The sequence below is a fragment of the Perognathus longimembris genome, chromosome 16 (assembly GCF_023159225.1).
Source record: "Perognathus longimembris pacificus isolate PPM17 chromosome 16, ASM2315922v1, whole genome shotgun sequence".
NCBI lineage: Eukaryota > Metazoa > Chordata > Mammalia > Rodentia > Heteromyidae > Perognathus > Perognathus longimembris.
In genome coordinates, this window is record NC_063176.1 from 19,342,744 (window position 1) to 19,359,826 (window position 17,083).

The window sequence follows — 17,083 nt, forward strand, 5'->3', positions numbered from 1 at the left end:
GTATTTTTCTTATCCCTCTTGTTAGTCTAATGTAAAATAACCACTAAAATTTTCCAGTTGAAGTATCATCAGAGTTGTAAGAGAAATATTGATTGACATTATTTTTAAAAGTACAACATGCTGGCATTGAAATTGACTAGTAAAAGATTTGCTCTCATTCAGTGTTACTTCAACATCTTAATAACAAGCAGAGTACATAGGATTACTTATTTGTGGTCAATGTGATTTTAAAAAGTTGTTTTAAAAACAGTGGGGGTTTGGGGTTTTTTTTTTTGTTTTTTTAAGGTGGGCACCAGTGGCTCATGCGTGTAATTCTAGCTACTCAGGAGGCTGAGACCTGATGATGCAGCTTGAAGCCAGTCTGGGCTGTGAAACTCGGTATCTCCAATAAACTACTCAAAAACCGGATCAAGTGGTAGAGCACTAGCCTTAAGCACAAAGAGGATCAGGGACAGTGCCCCGGCCCTGAGTTCAAGCCCCACAACTGACAGAAAAATAAGTTTTCTTTTTTTAAAAAATACATTTTCATAAAAAGCATGAATATGAGAACTACATTTTCCCTTAAGTTGTTTTTCCTGTTAATTTTTACAGCTGTATAGTTTTTATACTAGTTGTTAATTTGAAAGGCTGGGCCGTGGCTGCAGGGAGACCATCAGGAGCTCGCTTCCCTTTCCTGCCAATTCATTGTTTAGAAAACAGGAATAATAGTACTTAATGTATTGATTAATGAACACAGGAATGCCTGGAATTAAGGAAAATGCTCCAATGATACCCACAATTGTTTCAGATTGCAACAAATCTCGGTGACATATATCATTTTATGAATGGCACATTTTTTGGTGTTCAGCAGAAGATTTTATTGAAAGACAAAAGTCTCTGGGAAATAACTGTTGAATCACTTAGATACCTGACAGAGAAAGGACTTCTACAAAGAGACACTGCTTGTAGGTCTGAAGAAGAGTTTCAATGCAATTTTCATATTACAAAATTGGGAAGAGCTTCTTTTAAAGGTAAGAATTTCCTTAAGTCTCTTTATTAATCTAAGAAAATGTGTTGGAAAAATAGAAATTAAGTTATTCTCTTTGCATTTGTACTCATATCAATAGCACTAATTTCATAAGCTGATAAGGTATGTAAGCTTAAATTGAAAATCATTTCAAATTTTAAGTGATTAAAATACTGTACAAGTGTATATAGACAAAGTTCGTCATTCCTCATTTGACTTCCCTCCTCAGCAACCACACAAATTTTAATATCTTACCCACTATAACAGAATGTCTTTCCCTACCTTCCCATACATTTCCTTTCAGTTTAGTTCATAATAAATGCATGTATACAGTTTTAAGTTTTTGCTTGTAAACAAGTGATCATTTATGTTGTTCTATAATTTGCTTTTTGGCTTAATATAGTAACATGCAAATTATTCTATGCTTGAATAAAGACATTCTTTTCTTCTTTTTTTGTGCCTATACTGGAGCTTTGAACTTAGCTTTTTCTTTTTTTTTTTTTTTCTTTTTTTGCCAGTCCTGGGGCTTGAACTCAGTACCTGGACACTGTCCCCGAGCTTCTTTTGCTCAAGGCTAGCACTCTACCACTTGAGCCACAGAGCCACTTCTGGCTTTTTCTGCTTATATGATACTGAAGAATTGAACCCAGGGCTTCATACATGCTAGGCAAGCACTCTACCACTAAGCCACATAAGTTGACAAAAGTTTCTTAATGGTATATTTTTTGTTTGCAAACATTCCTATTTATAAAATGTCATGAGAATTTTAACAGATGAGTTGTTTAAAAATTATCACATCTTACCATTAATAGTTTAGACATCAATAATTGGATATACCATAGTTTATTTAACCATTTAATCCATTTATTGATGGATGTCTTCATTGTTTCCGATTACAAACAGGGATGCATGAAAATCTTGCTTTATGTATTTTGGGTAAATACTGCAACGTGTTTCTTAGGTATATTCTCAACAATAAGATTTTAAGGACTTTTTGCTACATTAGGTAACTTATAAGCAAAACTTAATTTGGGCTGGGAATATAACTCAGTGATAAAAGTGTTTGTATGGCATGAATGAGGCCTTAGGTCTAATCTCCAGCATTGCCAAGCAACAAAAAATTAGATTCAATAAAGGACTGAGGATTTAAGCTTAGCGACAGGACATCTTTCTAGCATTGAACCTTAACACTGCAAATAAACAAGACTTTATTTAAAATCACTTCTCTCCCCCTCTAGTAATAATGCAAAAATTGAAATGTTTGTCTATTTTAGGAACTATAGACTTGGCTTATTGTGACATTCTCTATAGAGATTTGAAGAGAGGCCTTGAAGGCCTTGTGCTTGAAAGCTTCCTTCATCTGATCTACCTAACAACTCCCTATGACCTGGCTTCCCAGTGTGAACCAAATTGGATGATATACTTCAGGCAGGTGAGACTCAGATGTTTCCACTAGGCTACTTAGTTTGAAATCATGAAAATGATTTCAGTCAAATGGTTATCTTTTTTTGTCTATTGAAATTACATTTGGAATTGTCTTTTTTCTTTTCTGTTACTAAATATTAATTGTACAAAATAATGGGTTCCATGTTGACATTTTCATACATGTATATATGAAATAATTACATGACAACATTTTTATTTATTGAACTTAAATATTATTTCCCTGTTAAATAGAAGCATATTCAGTATTGGAGAGACAGACAGATTATCCCAAAGACAGTTTTACTAAGATTTGATAATAAGGCCTTATAATGCATAAAGCAAATGGTGCAAATGTTGCTGATGATTGGATTTAATTATGTGAAATCTCTATCAGAGTAAAGCATGGTGATGTATCAGATCTGATAATGATTATATCTGCAAAGCAATATTTATTTTATAGCCAATAGCAAGGTGAAACTCGCCATCCATTAGCAGAACCAAGTGATGGAGTACCGTGTATTATGGCTTACTGTGATTGGCTGATTGAATGCACACTAGAGAGAAACAGTATCCATACTCCTCCCCAGTGGTGGGAGTTAAACCCAGGGCCTTCCATGCTAAGCTAAGCTAAGCTAATACTAAGCTAAGTATGTGCTCTACCACTCCGCTATACCTCAGGCTCCCTGCATATGTCTTTCAGTCTTAGGAAACTAACTTATTTTATAATGTCATAGTTTAAAGCCACTGCTACGAGTCTTTAAGGTGGTATTTTATAATGCTTTCAAGATGTTTCCCTCTTCCCAGCTATATCCAATATTAAACATAATCGCATAGTCCATGAAAACTAGTACTTGTGTCACCTAATGATGGAGATATGTTCTAAGAAATGCATTGCTAGGCAACTTCATCATTGTGTGAACAGTCCTCTGGGATCACTATGATATATGTAATATGTGTTAGCTAAAGCATGAAGCATCTATTTGCTTCATATGACCACAATGCTATTGATGTATAATATTTACAATATTTTTGAAACTTTCAATATTTGTTAATTTGGGGCTGGGAATATGGCCTAGTGGTAGAGTGCCTGCCTCATGTACATGAAGCTCTGGGTTCGATTCCTCAGCACCACTTATATAGAAAAAGCTGGAAGTGGTGCTGTGGCTCAAGGGGTAGAGTGCCAGCCTTGAGCAAAAAGAAGCCAGGGATAGTGCTCAGGCCCTGAGTTCAAGTTCCTGGACTGGCAAAAAAAAATATTTGCTAATTTATGTCATTTTTATGTCCCTTCATATCATGAAAATGTGATCTTAGTGTAAATGCTAGATTTGACTTAAATGACAGATATTTTTTTAATTACAATTTTACTTTTTTTCTTTTATTTACTCTTTAGTTTAATCAACTCACTCCTGCAGAACAAAATTTAGCTTCTCTTCTTGGGGTCTCTGAAAGCTTTATTGGGAAGAAAGCATCAGGCCAAAACATCAGGAAGGTACTATAATCTTTTTTTTCTCTTATGATAAACTTCAGCTCATTCAAAAAAATATTATGTCATTTCCATTGTTGTGTTGATCTTTTTGTTTCACATTCTTTTTCCTTTAATATTATCCTCATGTTGCTATTTTAAATGTATCTGTATTGAGTCTTGTAATTACAAGCTTGTAATCCCAGCACTCAAGGGGCAGAGGCAGGCAGTAAGATCACAAATTCAGGTCAACTTGGGCTACGTAGGGGAAACTCTGTCTTTGACTGAATGAATGAATGAATGAATGAATGAATGAATAAATAAATGAATACCTAAACACCAGCAATGTGTGACTTTTTATAAACAGTATTTCTGGATGATATGATGGTATTTTTGTTGGCATTGTTGTCCCTGACTTTTTTTTTTAATTTCTGTTGGTCGTGGGACTTGAACTCTGGGCCTGGGCACTATCCCTGAGCTCTTCAGCTCAAGGCTAGCCCTCTACCACTTGAGCCACAGTGCCACTTTTCTGGTAGTTACTTGGAGAATCTTCCCCGGCTGGCTTTGAACTGCAGTCCTCTGATCTTAGCCTCCTGGGTAGCTAGGATTACAGGCTTAAGATACCATTACCTAGCTAGGCTAATATATCTTCTTTTAATTTATTTTTTTTGCCAGTCCTGGGGCTTGAACTCAGGGGCTGAGCACTGTTCCTGGCTTCTTTTGGCTCAGGGCTAGCACTCTACCACTTGAGCCACAGCACCACTTGTGGCTTTTTCTGTTTATGTGGCACTGAAGAATCGAACCCAGGGCTTCATGTATGTGAGGTAAGAATTCTACCACTAGGCCATATTCCTATCCCTAGGCTAATATAGCTTAATGCCTCAAATTTCAGTCAAAAGACGTGAAGCAAGGTCTAAGACATACACTAATTGTAAAAGAAGCAGAAATAATGCTTTGGTAACAGTACCTTCAGCTTTCTTAAGTTAACATCATTTTTCCCCTCATTTTTTTGTTTTAATTTTGTTTGTTAATTCAATTTTCATCGAAACCAAATTAATCTGTCATTTCCTGCTGTATCTTTTTATGTGTATGTATGATACTGGGACTTGTTAGAACTCAGAGCCTCAAACTTAATTAGCTACTGCTCTATCACTTGAGCCACACTTCCAGGTCTGCTTTTTGCTAGTTATTTGGGAAATGTGGTCTCACAAATTGGCTGGCTTCAAACCTCGATTCTCTGGATCTCAGCTTCCTGAGTAACTAGAACTACAGGCATGAGCCATCAGTACCTGATTTACCCTTATATCTTTTAGCTTATTCATGCAATGCTGATTTCATTTTCAAAAATAAAAGATGGTATTTACTTTCATTTACATTGAATGATGCAGCTTTTCCAACTGTTGTTGTATCAAAAAAGTTAAAAACATGTAATACTTAAGCATGCACATTATTGCAGTTGTTAGATTGAGTCTCTTACCTTAGAAATGGCTATGTTGTTTAGACTTTCAGTTTTGTGTTGTGTTTTGTTTTGTGACAGAGTCACATTATGTAGTCCTGGCTGGGTTCAAGCTTGGTATCCCTTTTTTCAGCCTCCCAAGTACTGAGATTACAGGCTTTCAAAATATTGAACACAAATACCTTTAAAATGTATACCTTGTATGTCAAACTCTCAAACCTCAAATCATGATTTGGAACTTATTACCAAGTAATAACTGTATGCAATATCTTTTTTAAGTTTTGTTCCAAAATTTAATTTGTTACATTTGATTTGTTTCTTTTTGAAAAATATTTATTTGGCCACCTCTTATGTTTTTGGGGGTACCACAAGTGTGTGTATGTGCATGTCCCATGCTGAAACCTGAACTCAGGTCCTGTGCTTCTTGCTTGGCCTTGTTTTTGCTCTGGCTTGTGCTCTAAGACTTGAGCCATGCCTCCAGTTCCAGTTTGTCAGTTTAAAAAAAAATCAGTTACTTCAAAAAATATTTTTGAGACAGAGACCTGTTAATAGCCCACACTAACCTTAAATTCATGGTCCTCCTTGTTACATTCCTTTGAGTACCTGAATTACAGGTGCACACCACTACAGCCGGGTCAGTTTTGTTACATTTTATCTAATATAGTCAGTAAATACTTGTTAACTAAGTAATTGAATATTCAAAGAATAATATATTAGTTTATCTCATTTAAAGTGAATTTGTTACTAGTTTAATATTTTATTATTTAGCATTCTTAGCGAGTACTGTACATTTGAGCAAAACCCATAGACCCTAGGAATGCTAAAGAACATGATGCTTAAAATCTAATTGATTTTTCCATATTCTTCTTTTGTACTTATTTCTTTCAAAAAAACTTTAATATTGGCATAAACCATTTTGCTCTGTAATAATTAAATCTTAATTTTTATTGGCTTAGGAAATACATTCTAAGCAAAACCTACATTAACTCAATTTATAGCTACTACTAAAGGTACATTAAAATTAGGAAATTAAAAAGCTATCTTTTTCTACTTGATATTCAACTACCATAGTTTTTTAGCTTAATGCTTTTAAAAAAAATTATTTTTTGGTGATGGAGCTTGAACTCAGGGCCTGGGCACTGTCCCTGAACTTTTTTGCTCAAGATTAAGCTTCTCTACTACTTTGAGCCACAGCTCCACTTCCAGTTTCCTGGTGGTTAATTGGAGATAAGAGGCTCACAGATTTTCTTGTTCAAGTTGGCTTCTAACTGTGATCCTCAAATCTCAGCCTCTTGAGTGGTTAGACTTATAGGCATGACCTACCATTAGCTGGCCTACCTTAATGCTTAAAAAAAAAATGATCCATGATGAACATGTAGAATGTGAAATATGTAACTCACAAATCTTTCAATATGTACCTTAAATTCTTATTTCAATCACAAGAAGGATATAATGTCTTTTCCCCCAGAGGGCCAGTTTTAAGTAGCCTCGAAGTTTTAATCCTCCTACCTTAACCTCTAAAGCACTGTGATTATAGGCATGCATCACTGTCACACCTAGCTAATTTTACATTTTCCACATTTCTCCCTCTGAAGTTCATTCTCCTTTTCTTCTGATTTTAAGCATACGTTAGGTTCAGAGTTAGCCTGATATTAGCAATGAGGTGCGTCATGAAAAAATATAGACACTAGATATACCACTGGCAAAATAGGTACCCAGAACGAAGCTGTCAATGACTATTTTTTTCATTCCTTTTACTGTCTTACCTTTGGAAATATTATTTTTCATAACCATGTAGAAATTGTAGCATAGTATTGTCTCTCATTTTATATGCATTTGTCTAACATAATCACAATCATTCACAGATTATATACATACACACAACCAACTAAACAGATAACTTAGTTCAGGGGACCACAGATGGACATCAGTGCGCCAGCAGCATTGATTTCTTCAGGAGTTTCTGAGGAGTGAGCCATCCTGAGGTACTCCCCTAATTCATGGCCGTCAGGAGTCCTTGGTGTTCCCACACCCGTCACTGGAGCCTCCCTCTTCTCATTGCTTAAACTCTGGGTGACTTCAACTAGAGATCCTATTCCCAAGTAAGGTCACAGATGTGGGTACCAGGTTTAGGACATGAAGTTTTTTTGGTTTTGTTTATTTTTTTTAGGACAGTTTAATTCTACTACTATATTCCCAGTAGAAGGAAGTTTAGTTTAAACTTGAAAATTGGAAACAGCTTGACATGTCTCTTTTTTATAGTTGGAAAAATGGGAGTCAATGTATGAAGTTATTCTCACCTTGCTAACCTGTATAATACAACCTCACTTCACAGTCGTTCCATCTACTTACTTGCTTGATTGTGTCTTTCTAGAAGGTGGACAAGGATATTGTCAACAGACTCTACCTGTCATTAGTTCTTTATACCTTGCTCAAGGACACTAACATTTGGAGTGTGTCTGAGAAGTTTAATATGCCTCGAGGATACTTACAAAACCTGCTTACTGGAGCTGCCTCATTCTCCTCCTGTGTCTTACACTTCTGTGAGGTAATTTGGATGACTGTACTGATCCTTTGTGGAGCTTCTTATTTTAACTGTTAGCCAATAGGTCAGTATTTTTTCCTAGTTAACTTACATTATTTCAAAGCAATCAAGATTTATTTAAAAATACATCTTTGTTTTTTATCTACCTATGTGGAAAATGTACAAAAATTACTGAATCAAATAAAATATATAATAAAATAGTAGAAAATGTTTTGATATCTAGAATGAACTGTTAAAAACAGACTTTTCCATACTGTAGTTTCTATGTCAGTATGTTGATACATGTTGATACATGTCTAGTGTTTGGTTACTAAGTTACCATTTCCAATAGCTGCTATGGGACTGCTCAGTACCACATTTTCTCTCTTTCCTTCTCCCTCCCTTTTTCCCTCCCTCTCCTCCTCTCTAATTAGTGTACATTAACTGTACAAAAGGGTTCGTCATAATACTTCCATACAGTCATATAATTTCCTTGATGGAATTCATCCCCTCTATTGTTCTCCCTCCCTCCCAACAATATGTTATCTTGATTTTTATTCTTCATCTTTAAATGGGCTCTTCTTTTCTTTTTTTTTTTTTTTTTTTTTTTTTTTGCCAGCCCTGGGCCTTGGACTCAGGGCCTGAGCACTGTCTCTGACTTCTTTTTGCTCAAGGTTAGCACTCTACCACTTGAGCCACAGTGCGACTTCTGGCCATTTTCTATATATGTGGTGCTGGGGAATCGAACCCAAGGCTTCATGTATGTGAGGCAAGCATGCTTGCCACTAGGCCATATCCCCAGCCCCAGCTCTTCTTTTCTTTTTTATTTTTTTTTTATTTTTTATTATTTTTTTTTTTTGGCCAGTCCTGGGCCTTGGACTCAGGGCCTGAGCACTGTCCCTGGCTTCTTCCCGCTCAAAGCTAGCACTCTGCCACCTGAGCCACAGCGCCCCTTCTGGCCATTTTCCATATATGTGGTGCTGGGGAATTGAACTGAGAGCTTCATGTGTAGGAGGCAAGCATTCTTGCCACTAGGCCATATTCCCAGCCCTCTTCTCTTCTTGATACTCTTTCTTTTCCTTTGTTTGATGTTGGATTGTGAAGACATATGTACCCTAGACAAATAACTTTAATGTTGATGGCCAGTCCTAAGAAATATCTAGCTAATGACCACTATCACTCTTAAATATTTTTCCTTCTAAAAAAGTATGTAAGTGGGGCTGGGAATGTGGCTTAGTGGTAGAGTGCTTTCCTAGCATGCATGAAGACCTGGGTTCGATTCCTCAGCACCACATATACAGAAAAAGCCGGAAGTGGTACTGTGGCTCAAGAGGTAGAGTGCTAGCCTTAAGCAAAAAGAAGCCAGGGACAGTGCTCAGGACCTGAGTCCCAAGCCCCTGTACTGGGGAAAAAAAAATATGTAAGTGGTATAAAATGATAAATTGGTTATATTGGTGAAAAAATGATTTTAACTGCAAATAATAGAAAAAAATCCACAGGGACTGGGGATATGGCCTAGTGGCAAGAGAGCTTGCCTCGTATACATGAGGCCCTGGGTTCGATTCCCCAGCACCACATATACCGAAAACGGCCAGAAGTGGCGCTGTGGCTCAAGTGGCAGAGTGCTAGCCTTGAGCAAAAGGAAGCCAGGGACAGTGCTCAGGCCCTGAGTCCAAGGCCTAGGACTGGCCAAAAAAAAACAAAAAAAAAACAAAAAAAAAAAAAACAAGAAAAAAATCCACAGAAGTTTAACCAGTAAAGAAAAATCCCTATTTCTGTAAAAATGAAGTCAGAACTAAGGCAATTCCAGGGTTTATTGGTTCAGTACTTGTAGTCAAAGATTGTCTTCTCTTTCATTTTCTTTATTGCATTAACTAATTTCTAACTGGTTGCAATGTGTCAGCTGATGTGTTCCATGCATCATGTATTACCATCAAGACCCAGAGGTGGAAAGCAACATTGAAAAATCAACCACTATAACAGAAAATGTCAAACAATTTAAGAAGACAAATTGATATGGTTCTATGCCACAGTTGCTAATTATTAACTCATGATTTCCGGTATTTCTGTTCATTTAATATCATATTGAACATTATGTATGTTTCATTTGAATTTTTTCATATTTAACATTTGTTGTTGTTTTGCCAGTCCTGGGGCTTGAACTCAGGGCCTGAGCACTGTCCCTATCTTCTTTTTGCTCAAGGCTAGCACTCTACCAATTGAATCACAGCGCCACTTTCCACTTTTTCTGTATATGTGGTGCTGAGGAATCGAGCACTCTACCACTAGGCCACATTCCCAGCCCCCATATTTAGCATTTTTTTCTGGATAAATATCCAGAAGGCACTGGTTTTAGTTACTTCAGAAAAAAATTATATCTAGTTCCTGAGGTTTTGATAAAAATTAATAGAGCCCTTATTTCTTCTGTGTGTGTTTGTGTGTGTATGTGCATACATATATGTACATATGTACATACATACCAGTCCTGTGGCTTGAACTTGGCCTGGGTGCTGATCCAGCTCAAAGCTCAAAGCTAGGACTCTACCACTTGATCAGCAGTTTGATCAACAGCTTCACTGCTGGCATTTTGCTGGGTAATTGAACCTAAGAGTCTCACGAACTTCCCTGCCCAGGCTGGATTTGAACCATGATCCTTAAATCTCAACCTCCTGAGCAGCTAAGATTACAGGTGTGAGCCACCAGTGCCCAGCCTTATTTTCCAATGTTTAACTTTTTTTCTTCATTTAAATTATATCACTAAATTTCTCAAAAGAGTCTCCCAACATTTATCCTCAAAACAGTTTTGATCAGAATCATCTTTTATTTCCTGCTTAACTCAAGTTAAGGAACTAGATATAAGGACTTAAGCCCTTGCCGCACAAACTAAACTAAAATAATGTAGAGAAGTTAAATTATATATATATGTGTATATATATGTGTGTGTGTGTATATATATATTGTGTGTGTGTTTTTCAGGAACTTGAAGAGTTTTGGGTTTATAAAGCCCTTCTGGCAGAACTTACCAAGAAGCTGACATATTGCGTAAAGGCAGAGTTAATCCCTCTCATGGAAGTGACTGGAGTCTTAGAGGTCAGGAGCTTCCCAATTTGTCACCTGAGGTTATTTTGGCTAACAGGGAAAAAAAAAAAGTTTTGCTGTTGTGCCAAATCTTACTATAGAGCAAATAATAGCAATGACTTATTTGTTATGGAAGATTTTGTTTGGTTTGGTTTCATTTTTAGGATAAATTGGTGCTATGGCCTCCCAGACATCCTTTGCTAATTGAGAAGCAGATTTGGTTTTAAACAAACAAACAAAAAAAAAAAAGACCCGATTGTGGAAAATAACAGTAATAATAACTATAAGAGGAGTCTCCCCAAGTGTGTATGCTGTCATTTGTACTTAGCTTCTCCTCCCTCTTTTAAGCTCCAGTGAGGAACTGCTTGGAGAAGCAAGGACCATTTGCATTCTCTTAAGACAGTCTGAAGAAAGTGTTCTTGATTGGTTGCTTTCTGATTTCTGTTAACTGTTTTCTTAGTTCTGCTTGAGTAAACACACACACATACACACACACAAAAGTGGTCCTTTGATTGATGGTGGAAACATTTAAGATATTGGGCTAGAATTTTTGTTTGTTTGTTTGTTTTGCCAGTACGAGGCTTGAACTCAGGGCCAGGACAGTCTCTGAGCTCCTTTTGCTCAAGGTTAGCACTCTACAACTTGAGCCACAGCGCCACTTCTGGCTTTTTCTGTTTATGTGCTAAAGAATCAAACCCAGGGCTTCATTGCATGCTAAGCAGCAAGCAAGCACTCCACCACTAAGCCACATTCTTAGCCGAAGCCCTCCCCCCTCAAATCCTGGAGCTTGAACTCAGGGCCTTGGCTCTGTCCTCGAGCTTTTTGCTCAAGGCTAGTGTTCTACCACTTGAGCCACAGTGCCACTGTGGGCCTTTTCTGAGTAGTTTATTGGAGATAAGAATTTCATGGACTTTCCTGCCTGGGTTGACTTCAAACCTCACTCTCAGATCTCAGCCTCCTGAATAGCTAGGATTACAGGTGTGAGCCACCTGCCCTTGGCTAGACTAGAGCATTTTACTTAGGTCAGTGCTATTCACCTAAGTTCATAATATCTTTCTCATTCCTGGGTTTAGCACATATTAACAGGTTTCAGCTGCATAAAATCTACTTCAAAGTCAGATTTGAAACATCCAAATGCACCTTAAAAACTTCTTCAGGATTCTCATGTTATTTCTTCACATTTAGTTTATTATCTTAGTTTATTCTTGTCTCTTGCATGTGGATTTTTTTTTCCCTATCTCAAATTCTGATTCTACTGATTTTTGTAACACTTTTCAGGGTCGAGCAAAACAGCTGTACAATGCAGGTTACAAAACTCTAATGCACTTAGCTAATGCAAATCCAGAAGTATTAATAAAGACCATTGATCATTTATCAAGGCGCCAGGCTAAGCAAATTGTTTCATCAGCAAAGGTAAGCAAGTAAATCATTCTCTAACTTTAAAATACTTTAAAAGTATACCCCCATATACCTTAGATGTCAAAACAAAATACTGAACACTGTATACAGTTGTACAGTTACAGACACAAAAATATATGTGCTCAGAATTTTGGGTGTGACGCAAGACTTGCTAAGAAAAAGACCTCCTTAAAAATATAGCTGCTCGACCCCTGGAAGCCACTACGCTCTGCTTCCCTACAGCCTCTCTACCGAAGTCCTTTCTCAGCATCCTCATTGTTTGTTCCTCCTCAGAAACACACTCACTGACAGGAATTATAGCCTCAGAAATCAAGCTCCTCTATCTCTGGATGCTTTTCCTCCTACAAAATTCGTCCCACTATCTTCAAGTTAAAGTTGTTCCTCTTAAATTCCTAGCACTGAAACAGAGTACTACTCTCTGGAGCCCAATCTACACTTTCTTACTGTCATAATTCACATGTTTGAAAATAGCCCTTACGACCTCTAAGTGTTTCTCTTATACTAAATAAAGCTGTTAGACTACTCACTCCCTCTCCTCTTACTCTTTGCTATATGAAATCCAGGTTCTTGATGCCCCTCTCTGTTCCATGTGGGTAAAGCCATTACATGGCAATTTAGACTTTTTGCCATCTTGATCTCAACTGTATGTTTCCTTTTGTTGTTGTTGTTGTTTTGGTTTTGGGGTTGTTTTTTTTTGCCAGTCCTGGGCCTTGGACTCAGGGCCTGAGCACTGTCCCTGGCTTCTTCCAGCTCAAGGCTAGCACTCTTGCCACTTGAGCCACAGCGCCACTAGGCCATATCCCCAGCCTCCTTTTTCTTTTATATTAGCATAGATTTGCTGCAAAGGGGGAGTTTTGTTGTGTCATGCATGCAGGTATACAGTGTACTCCATCCAATCCATCCCCCTATTACTCTGCTACCACTTCTGCCTTTCCTAATACATTTTCAAGCAACGTTACTGTTGGTTTCATGGGTGGAAACCATCTATTCTGAGCACATTCATTCTCTTACCCTTATGAGCCCAACCCCCTCCCATGGGTTCCCACCTCCAAAAGACCCTGTTTCTCTTTCCCCTCCTCCAACTCCTCTATTATATTTGTTTATACTTGTGTGTAAAAGGTGGTGGACTCATATCAATGACTCCAGTCCTAATACTTCCTGATACATACTATGGTATAACAGAACTTTGCTTTAAAACTTAGTGGCTTAAAACAGTCATTTTATTTTGCTGTGTTGTTGGCTAGAAAATTCAGAAGTGTTCAGCCACATGATTCTCTCATTTGGCCTTCCATCTAATCATAGCTAGATGTTGCCTGAGACTGGTTGTGTGGAGGCTCAATATGGCTGCATGTCCAAAAGAGCTCCCCCCCCCACCCCACCCCCGGCTGACAGTGGTGACGGGCTATTGCTGGGGCTTTCCATTGGAGGAGTAGCTAGCTGAACATGGCCATTCCATGACCATAGGTTTTGTGTCATCCACTTACTTATTGCTGATCTGTGTGGCTTTCATTGGATATATTGGGAGATTTGTTTTACATGGTCACAATTGCATCAAATATTTGAAAGCTTACCCAGTTACTTTTTTGTTTTTGTTGATTTTGTTTTCTTTTGATTTTGACAGCGTGTCACTGTGTAGCCCAGGCTGGCCTCAAGTCTGCTCATCCTCCTGTCTCAACCTCCCAAGTGCAGGGATTATAGATCTGAACTACCACACCCAGCTCCTTAACTACATTGTAATTTCTCTTATATAATGCTCTGCAATGCTGTGCTCCATCTAATTGGTAGAGAGTGCTTTTGTTTCATCTGATTTTGCAGAACTTCTAAGTATAAATTTATTATTATTACTATTACTGTCATTATGATTATTATTGTTGATGGTCCTGGGGCTTGAACTCGGGGCCTGGATGCTGTCCCTAAGCCTCTGTGCTCTAGGTTAGCACCCTACCAATTGAGCCACAGTGCCATTTCTGGCTGTTTCTGAGTAGTTTATTGAACATAAAAATGTCATGGACTTTTCTTCAAACCACAATCCTCAAATATCAGCCTCCTGAGTAGGTAGGATTACAGATGTGAGTCACCAGCACCTAAGTATAAAAATTTTATAACAGAAGAAACACAATTATTTCTCCCTTATATATACAACTAATACCAACATTTTATTTCTGATCATTAGAACAAAGGAGGGAAAGTCATTATTCAGGGGCCATGCTTTGTTGTTGTTATGGATTCTTTTTTTCTTTTGAGTCTGGGTCTCAACTCAAGAATGCCTGTGCCTACCAAATGCTGGAATGACAAGCATGTTCCCTTATGTGAGCTAGGTGCTATATTTAGAAATACTATTTTCCTGTACATTGGTTTTGAAATGAGCCATGTTTCTGAGTATGGTGGCACATATTTACAACTCCAGCAAACTGAAGTGCGAGGATTGCACATTTGAGGCCAAGCAGGCCTACATAGCAAAATTTTGTCTCAAAACAACAGAAAAAAAAAGTGGAAGGGAGCAAGGAAGAGGTTAACTATGTTAGCTTTAGCAACTTGAGTAAAGTCTTTCTTTGAAATGCCCATGAGTTTTTTTAAAGCATATTAAAATTTGAGGATTAATAAAATTATATAAATGATAACACTTTTAGGAGCTAATTAATATTTTGCAAAATTGTGCAAGATTTTATAGATTAAAAGGTAATCTTTAAGTGGCTAGGTCTTCAGTAAAACAAATCTTTAGATGTATTAAAGCTCCTTTATATTTGGTATACTAATGTAGTGATCAGCTGAAATGGTTTTTAACTAAATGCCTCAGCCACATTAATGATAATCACTTGTTCTTAAATGGCCATTTTTTTAATTCAGTCTCATTATTTTAGTTTTAATTCCTGGATTGTGGATGGATGTGGATTCAGGTTTCTGGTAGACAGTGGACCTGTGGGGCCTCATGACTTGATGTTCTATTGCAGATGCTGTTGCATGAAAAGGCTGAGGCTTTGCAAGAAGAAGTAGAGGAATTACTGAGGCCGCCCTCTGACCTCGCTGCGGGTGTGGCCCCATCTGTTGAAAAGGAATGAAGTTCTGTGATGCACATTTTTACAGATTATTTATTACATACATATTTTTAGGAAAGAATCCTTAAAATTTATAAATGACAATATATCAATTATGTGTTGAGTACTGTGGTCATGTTTAAATCTGTCTCACTCATAATTACCAGCACCTCCCCACTAATAATTTGTCTTCTTCAACACACACATCATTCCCCTGTGAAACTTCCTGCTCAGCGTAGCACCAGCCTACCCGTGTTGCCGTACCTTTCATTATTCTCTTACCCTATGCAAGCTAAGCACACACTCTACCACACTCTACCCCTTTCTTTTATCATACTGGACTGTTTGAAATCCCCAAACTTTCCCTGCAATTTTCAGGCTTCCATGTCCTAAACTGCTGTATGTTATTGCCAGTAAATGAAAATGTGCCTTGCATTTCAAGTATCAGGTAAAAATGTTTGAATACTGTCTATGACATTATCTCATCTTCATCCTCATATACCTTACAGGTGCTTTTTCCCCTCTTCAAGCATTGTGGGTCTCTCATTTATACCCCCCCCCCGCCAGCTACTAGTTTATAACCTGGAGGAAGGAGACCTTTTTGCTCATTATCCTTGATACCACATAGCATCTGCTACACTTTACTCCACAAATAGGAACCTCTGTGAAGAATAAATGCCACCCAGATTAACAACTTAATATTACCTTTCCCCATCAGAATCATAACTCAAGCATACATTTTTCAGATAAACCCACAGCCTACACCTTTTGTGATGTAGCATTTTAACCCTAAATATTAGACATTTACATATAGTACTTTCTGTGTACCAGGCACTAGTCTAAGTAGTTTGTGTGATTTAGGTAATTTAATCCCTTCAACAACCAAGTAAGCCAAGTGCTATTATTACTCTCACAATAAGTTACAGATGAGAAAGCTGAAATGGCAGGAGTTCCTAGCCTGGGCTATTGAGTGGTAAAAGAACAGGGATTCGGACCCATGCAGTCCAAACCTAAAGTCCATGTAGATGATGTACCCCTGTTTTCCCTTCCTAAGTGTTCTTTCACCTGACCTTAACTTTCTCCCTGACCTTACATGCCATTCTTGTGCCCCATTCTGGACTGTCTCTATACACATCAAAAATGGCATACTCATGTCTCAGTAGAATCTTGGGTGCCAGTGCACACATTCCCTTTGTAGCAGCTACTTTGTCTTTGGTAAAAGCAACTTCTGAGGAGTTCTCAGAGGTGCTGAGATACTCTGCTTCCTGGTATTAGTGCTGCAAGAGTCCTCAAAAGATGTGATATATTTTGTTTCTGAAGTCCTGAGTTCTTGAGGGTCGTGGTCGAGTCAATGGTTTGGTCTTAGTGGACAATTTCTGGTTTTGATGGTAGTTTTCCATCTTCCTCTTTTAACTAGGCAGATCTTGTGGGCAGCTCAGTAGATGTGAGACTGCAGGGCTGTTCTGCCGGCGCAGGGGAGCATGGGAAGGTCCTGCCACAGTCCTCCCACCGGAGTCATAAGGGCTGCTGCACCTGCGGCACTTAGGCTGCTTCTCAGCATGCATCTTCATAACGTGCTACTGTGCAAGAGAAAATTGAGAAAACAGCCTGTCGTGACCTCTAGGGCATCCTTTAATTAGTAAGAGAAGTTTGGTGCCGTTTTAAAGTCTTTTGGTGG

General features: G+C 37.9%; 1 protein-coding gene across 4 annotated transcripts in view; it reads left to right on the forward strand.

Moving 5' to 3' along the window:
* Helq (helicase, POLQ like) overlaps positions 1 to 15,529 on the forward strand; it is a 39,824-nt gene extending 24,295 nt beyond the window's left edge. For 3 of the 4 annotated variants that reach the window (XM_048363837.1, XM_048363839.1, XM_048363840.1), the window contains 7 exons: positions 788 to 1,010; positions 2,281 to 2,438; positions 3,822 to 3,920; positions 7,724 to 7,897; positions 10,850 to 10,963; positions 12,230 to 12,364; positions 15,322 to 15,529. In XM_048363837.1, coding sequence (XP_048219794.1) covers positions 788 to 1,010; positions 2,281 to 2,438; positions 3,822 to 3,920; positions 7,724 to 7,897; positions 10,850 to 10,963; positions 12,230 to 12,364; positions 15,322 to 15,429 — 1,011 coding nt within the window. In that variant the 3' untranslated portion in view covers positions 15,430 to 15,529. The remainder of the gene's footprint in view (positions 1 to 787; positions 1,011 to 2,280; positions 2,439 to 3,821; positions 3,921 to 7,723; positions 7,898 to 10,849; positions 10,964 to 12,229; positions 12,365 to 15,321) is intronic. The other variant, XM_048363838.1, reaches the window with a different exon arrangement.
* Positions 15,530 to 17,083: the final 1,554 nt, after the last annotated feature.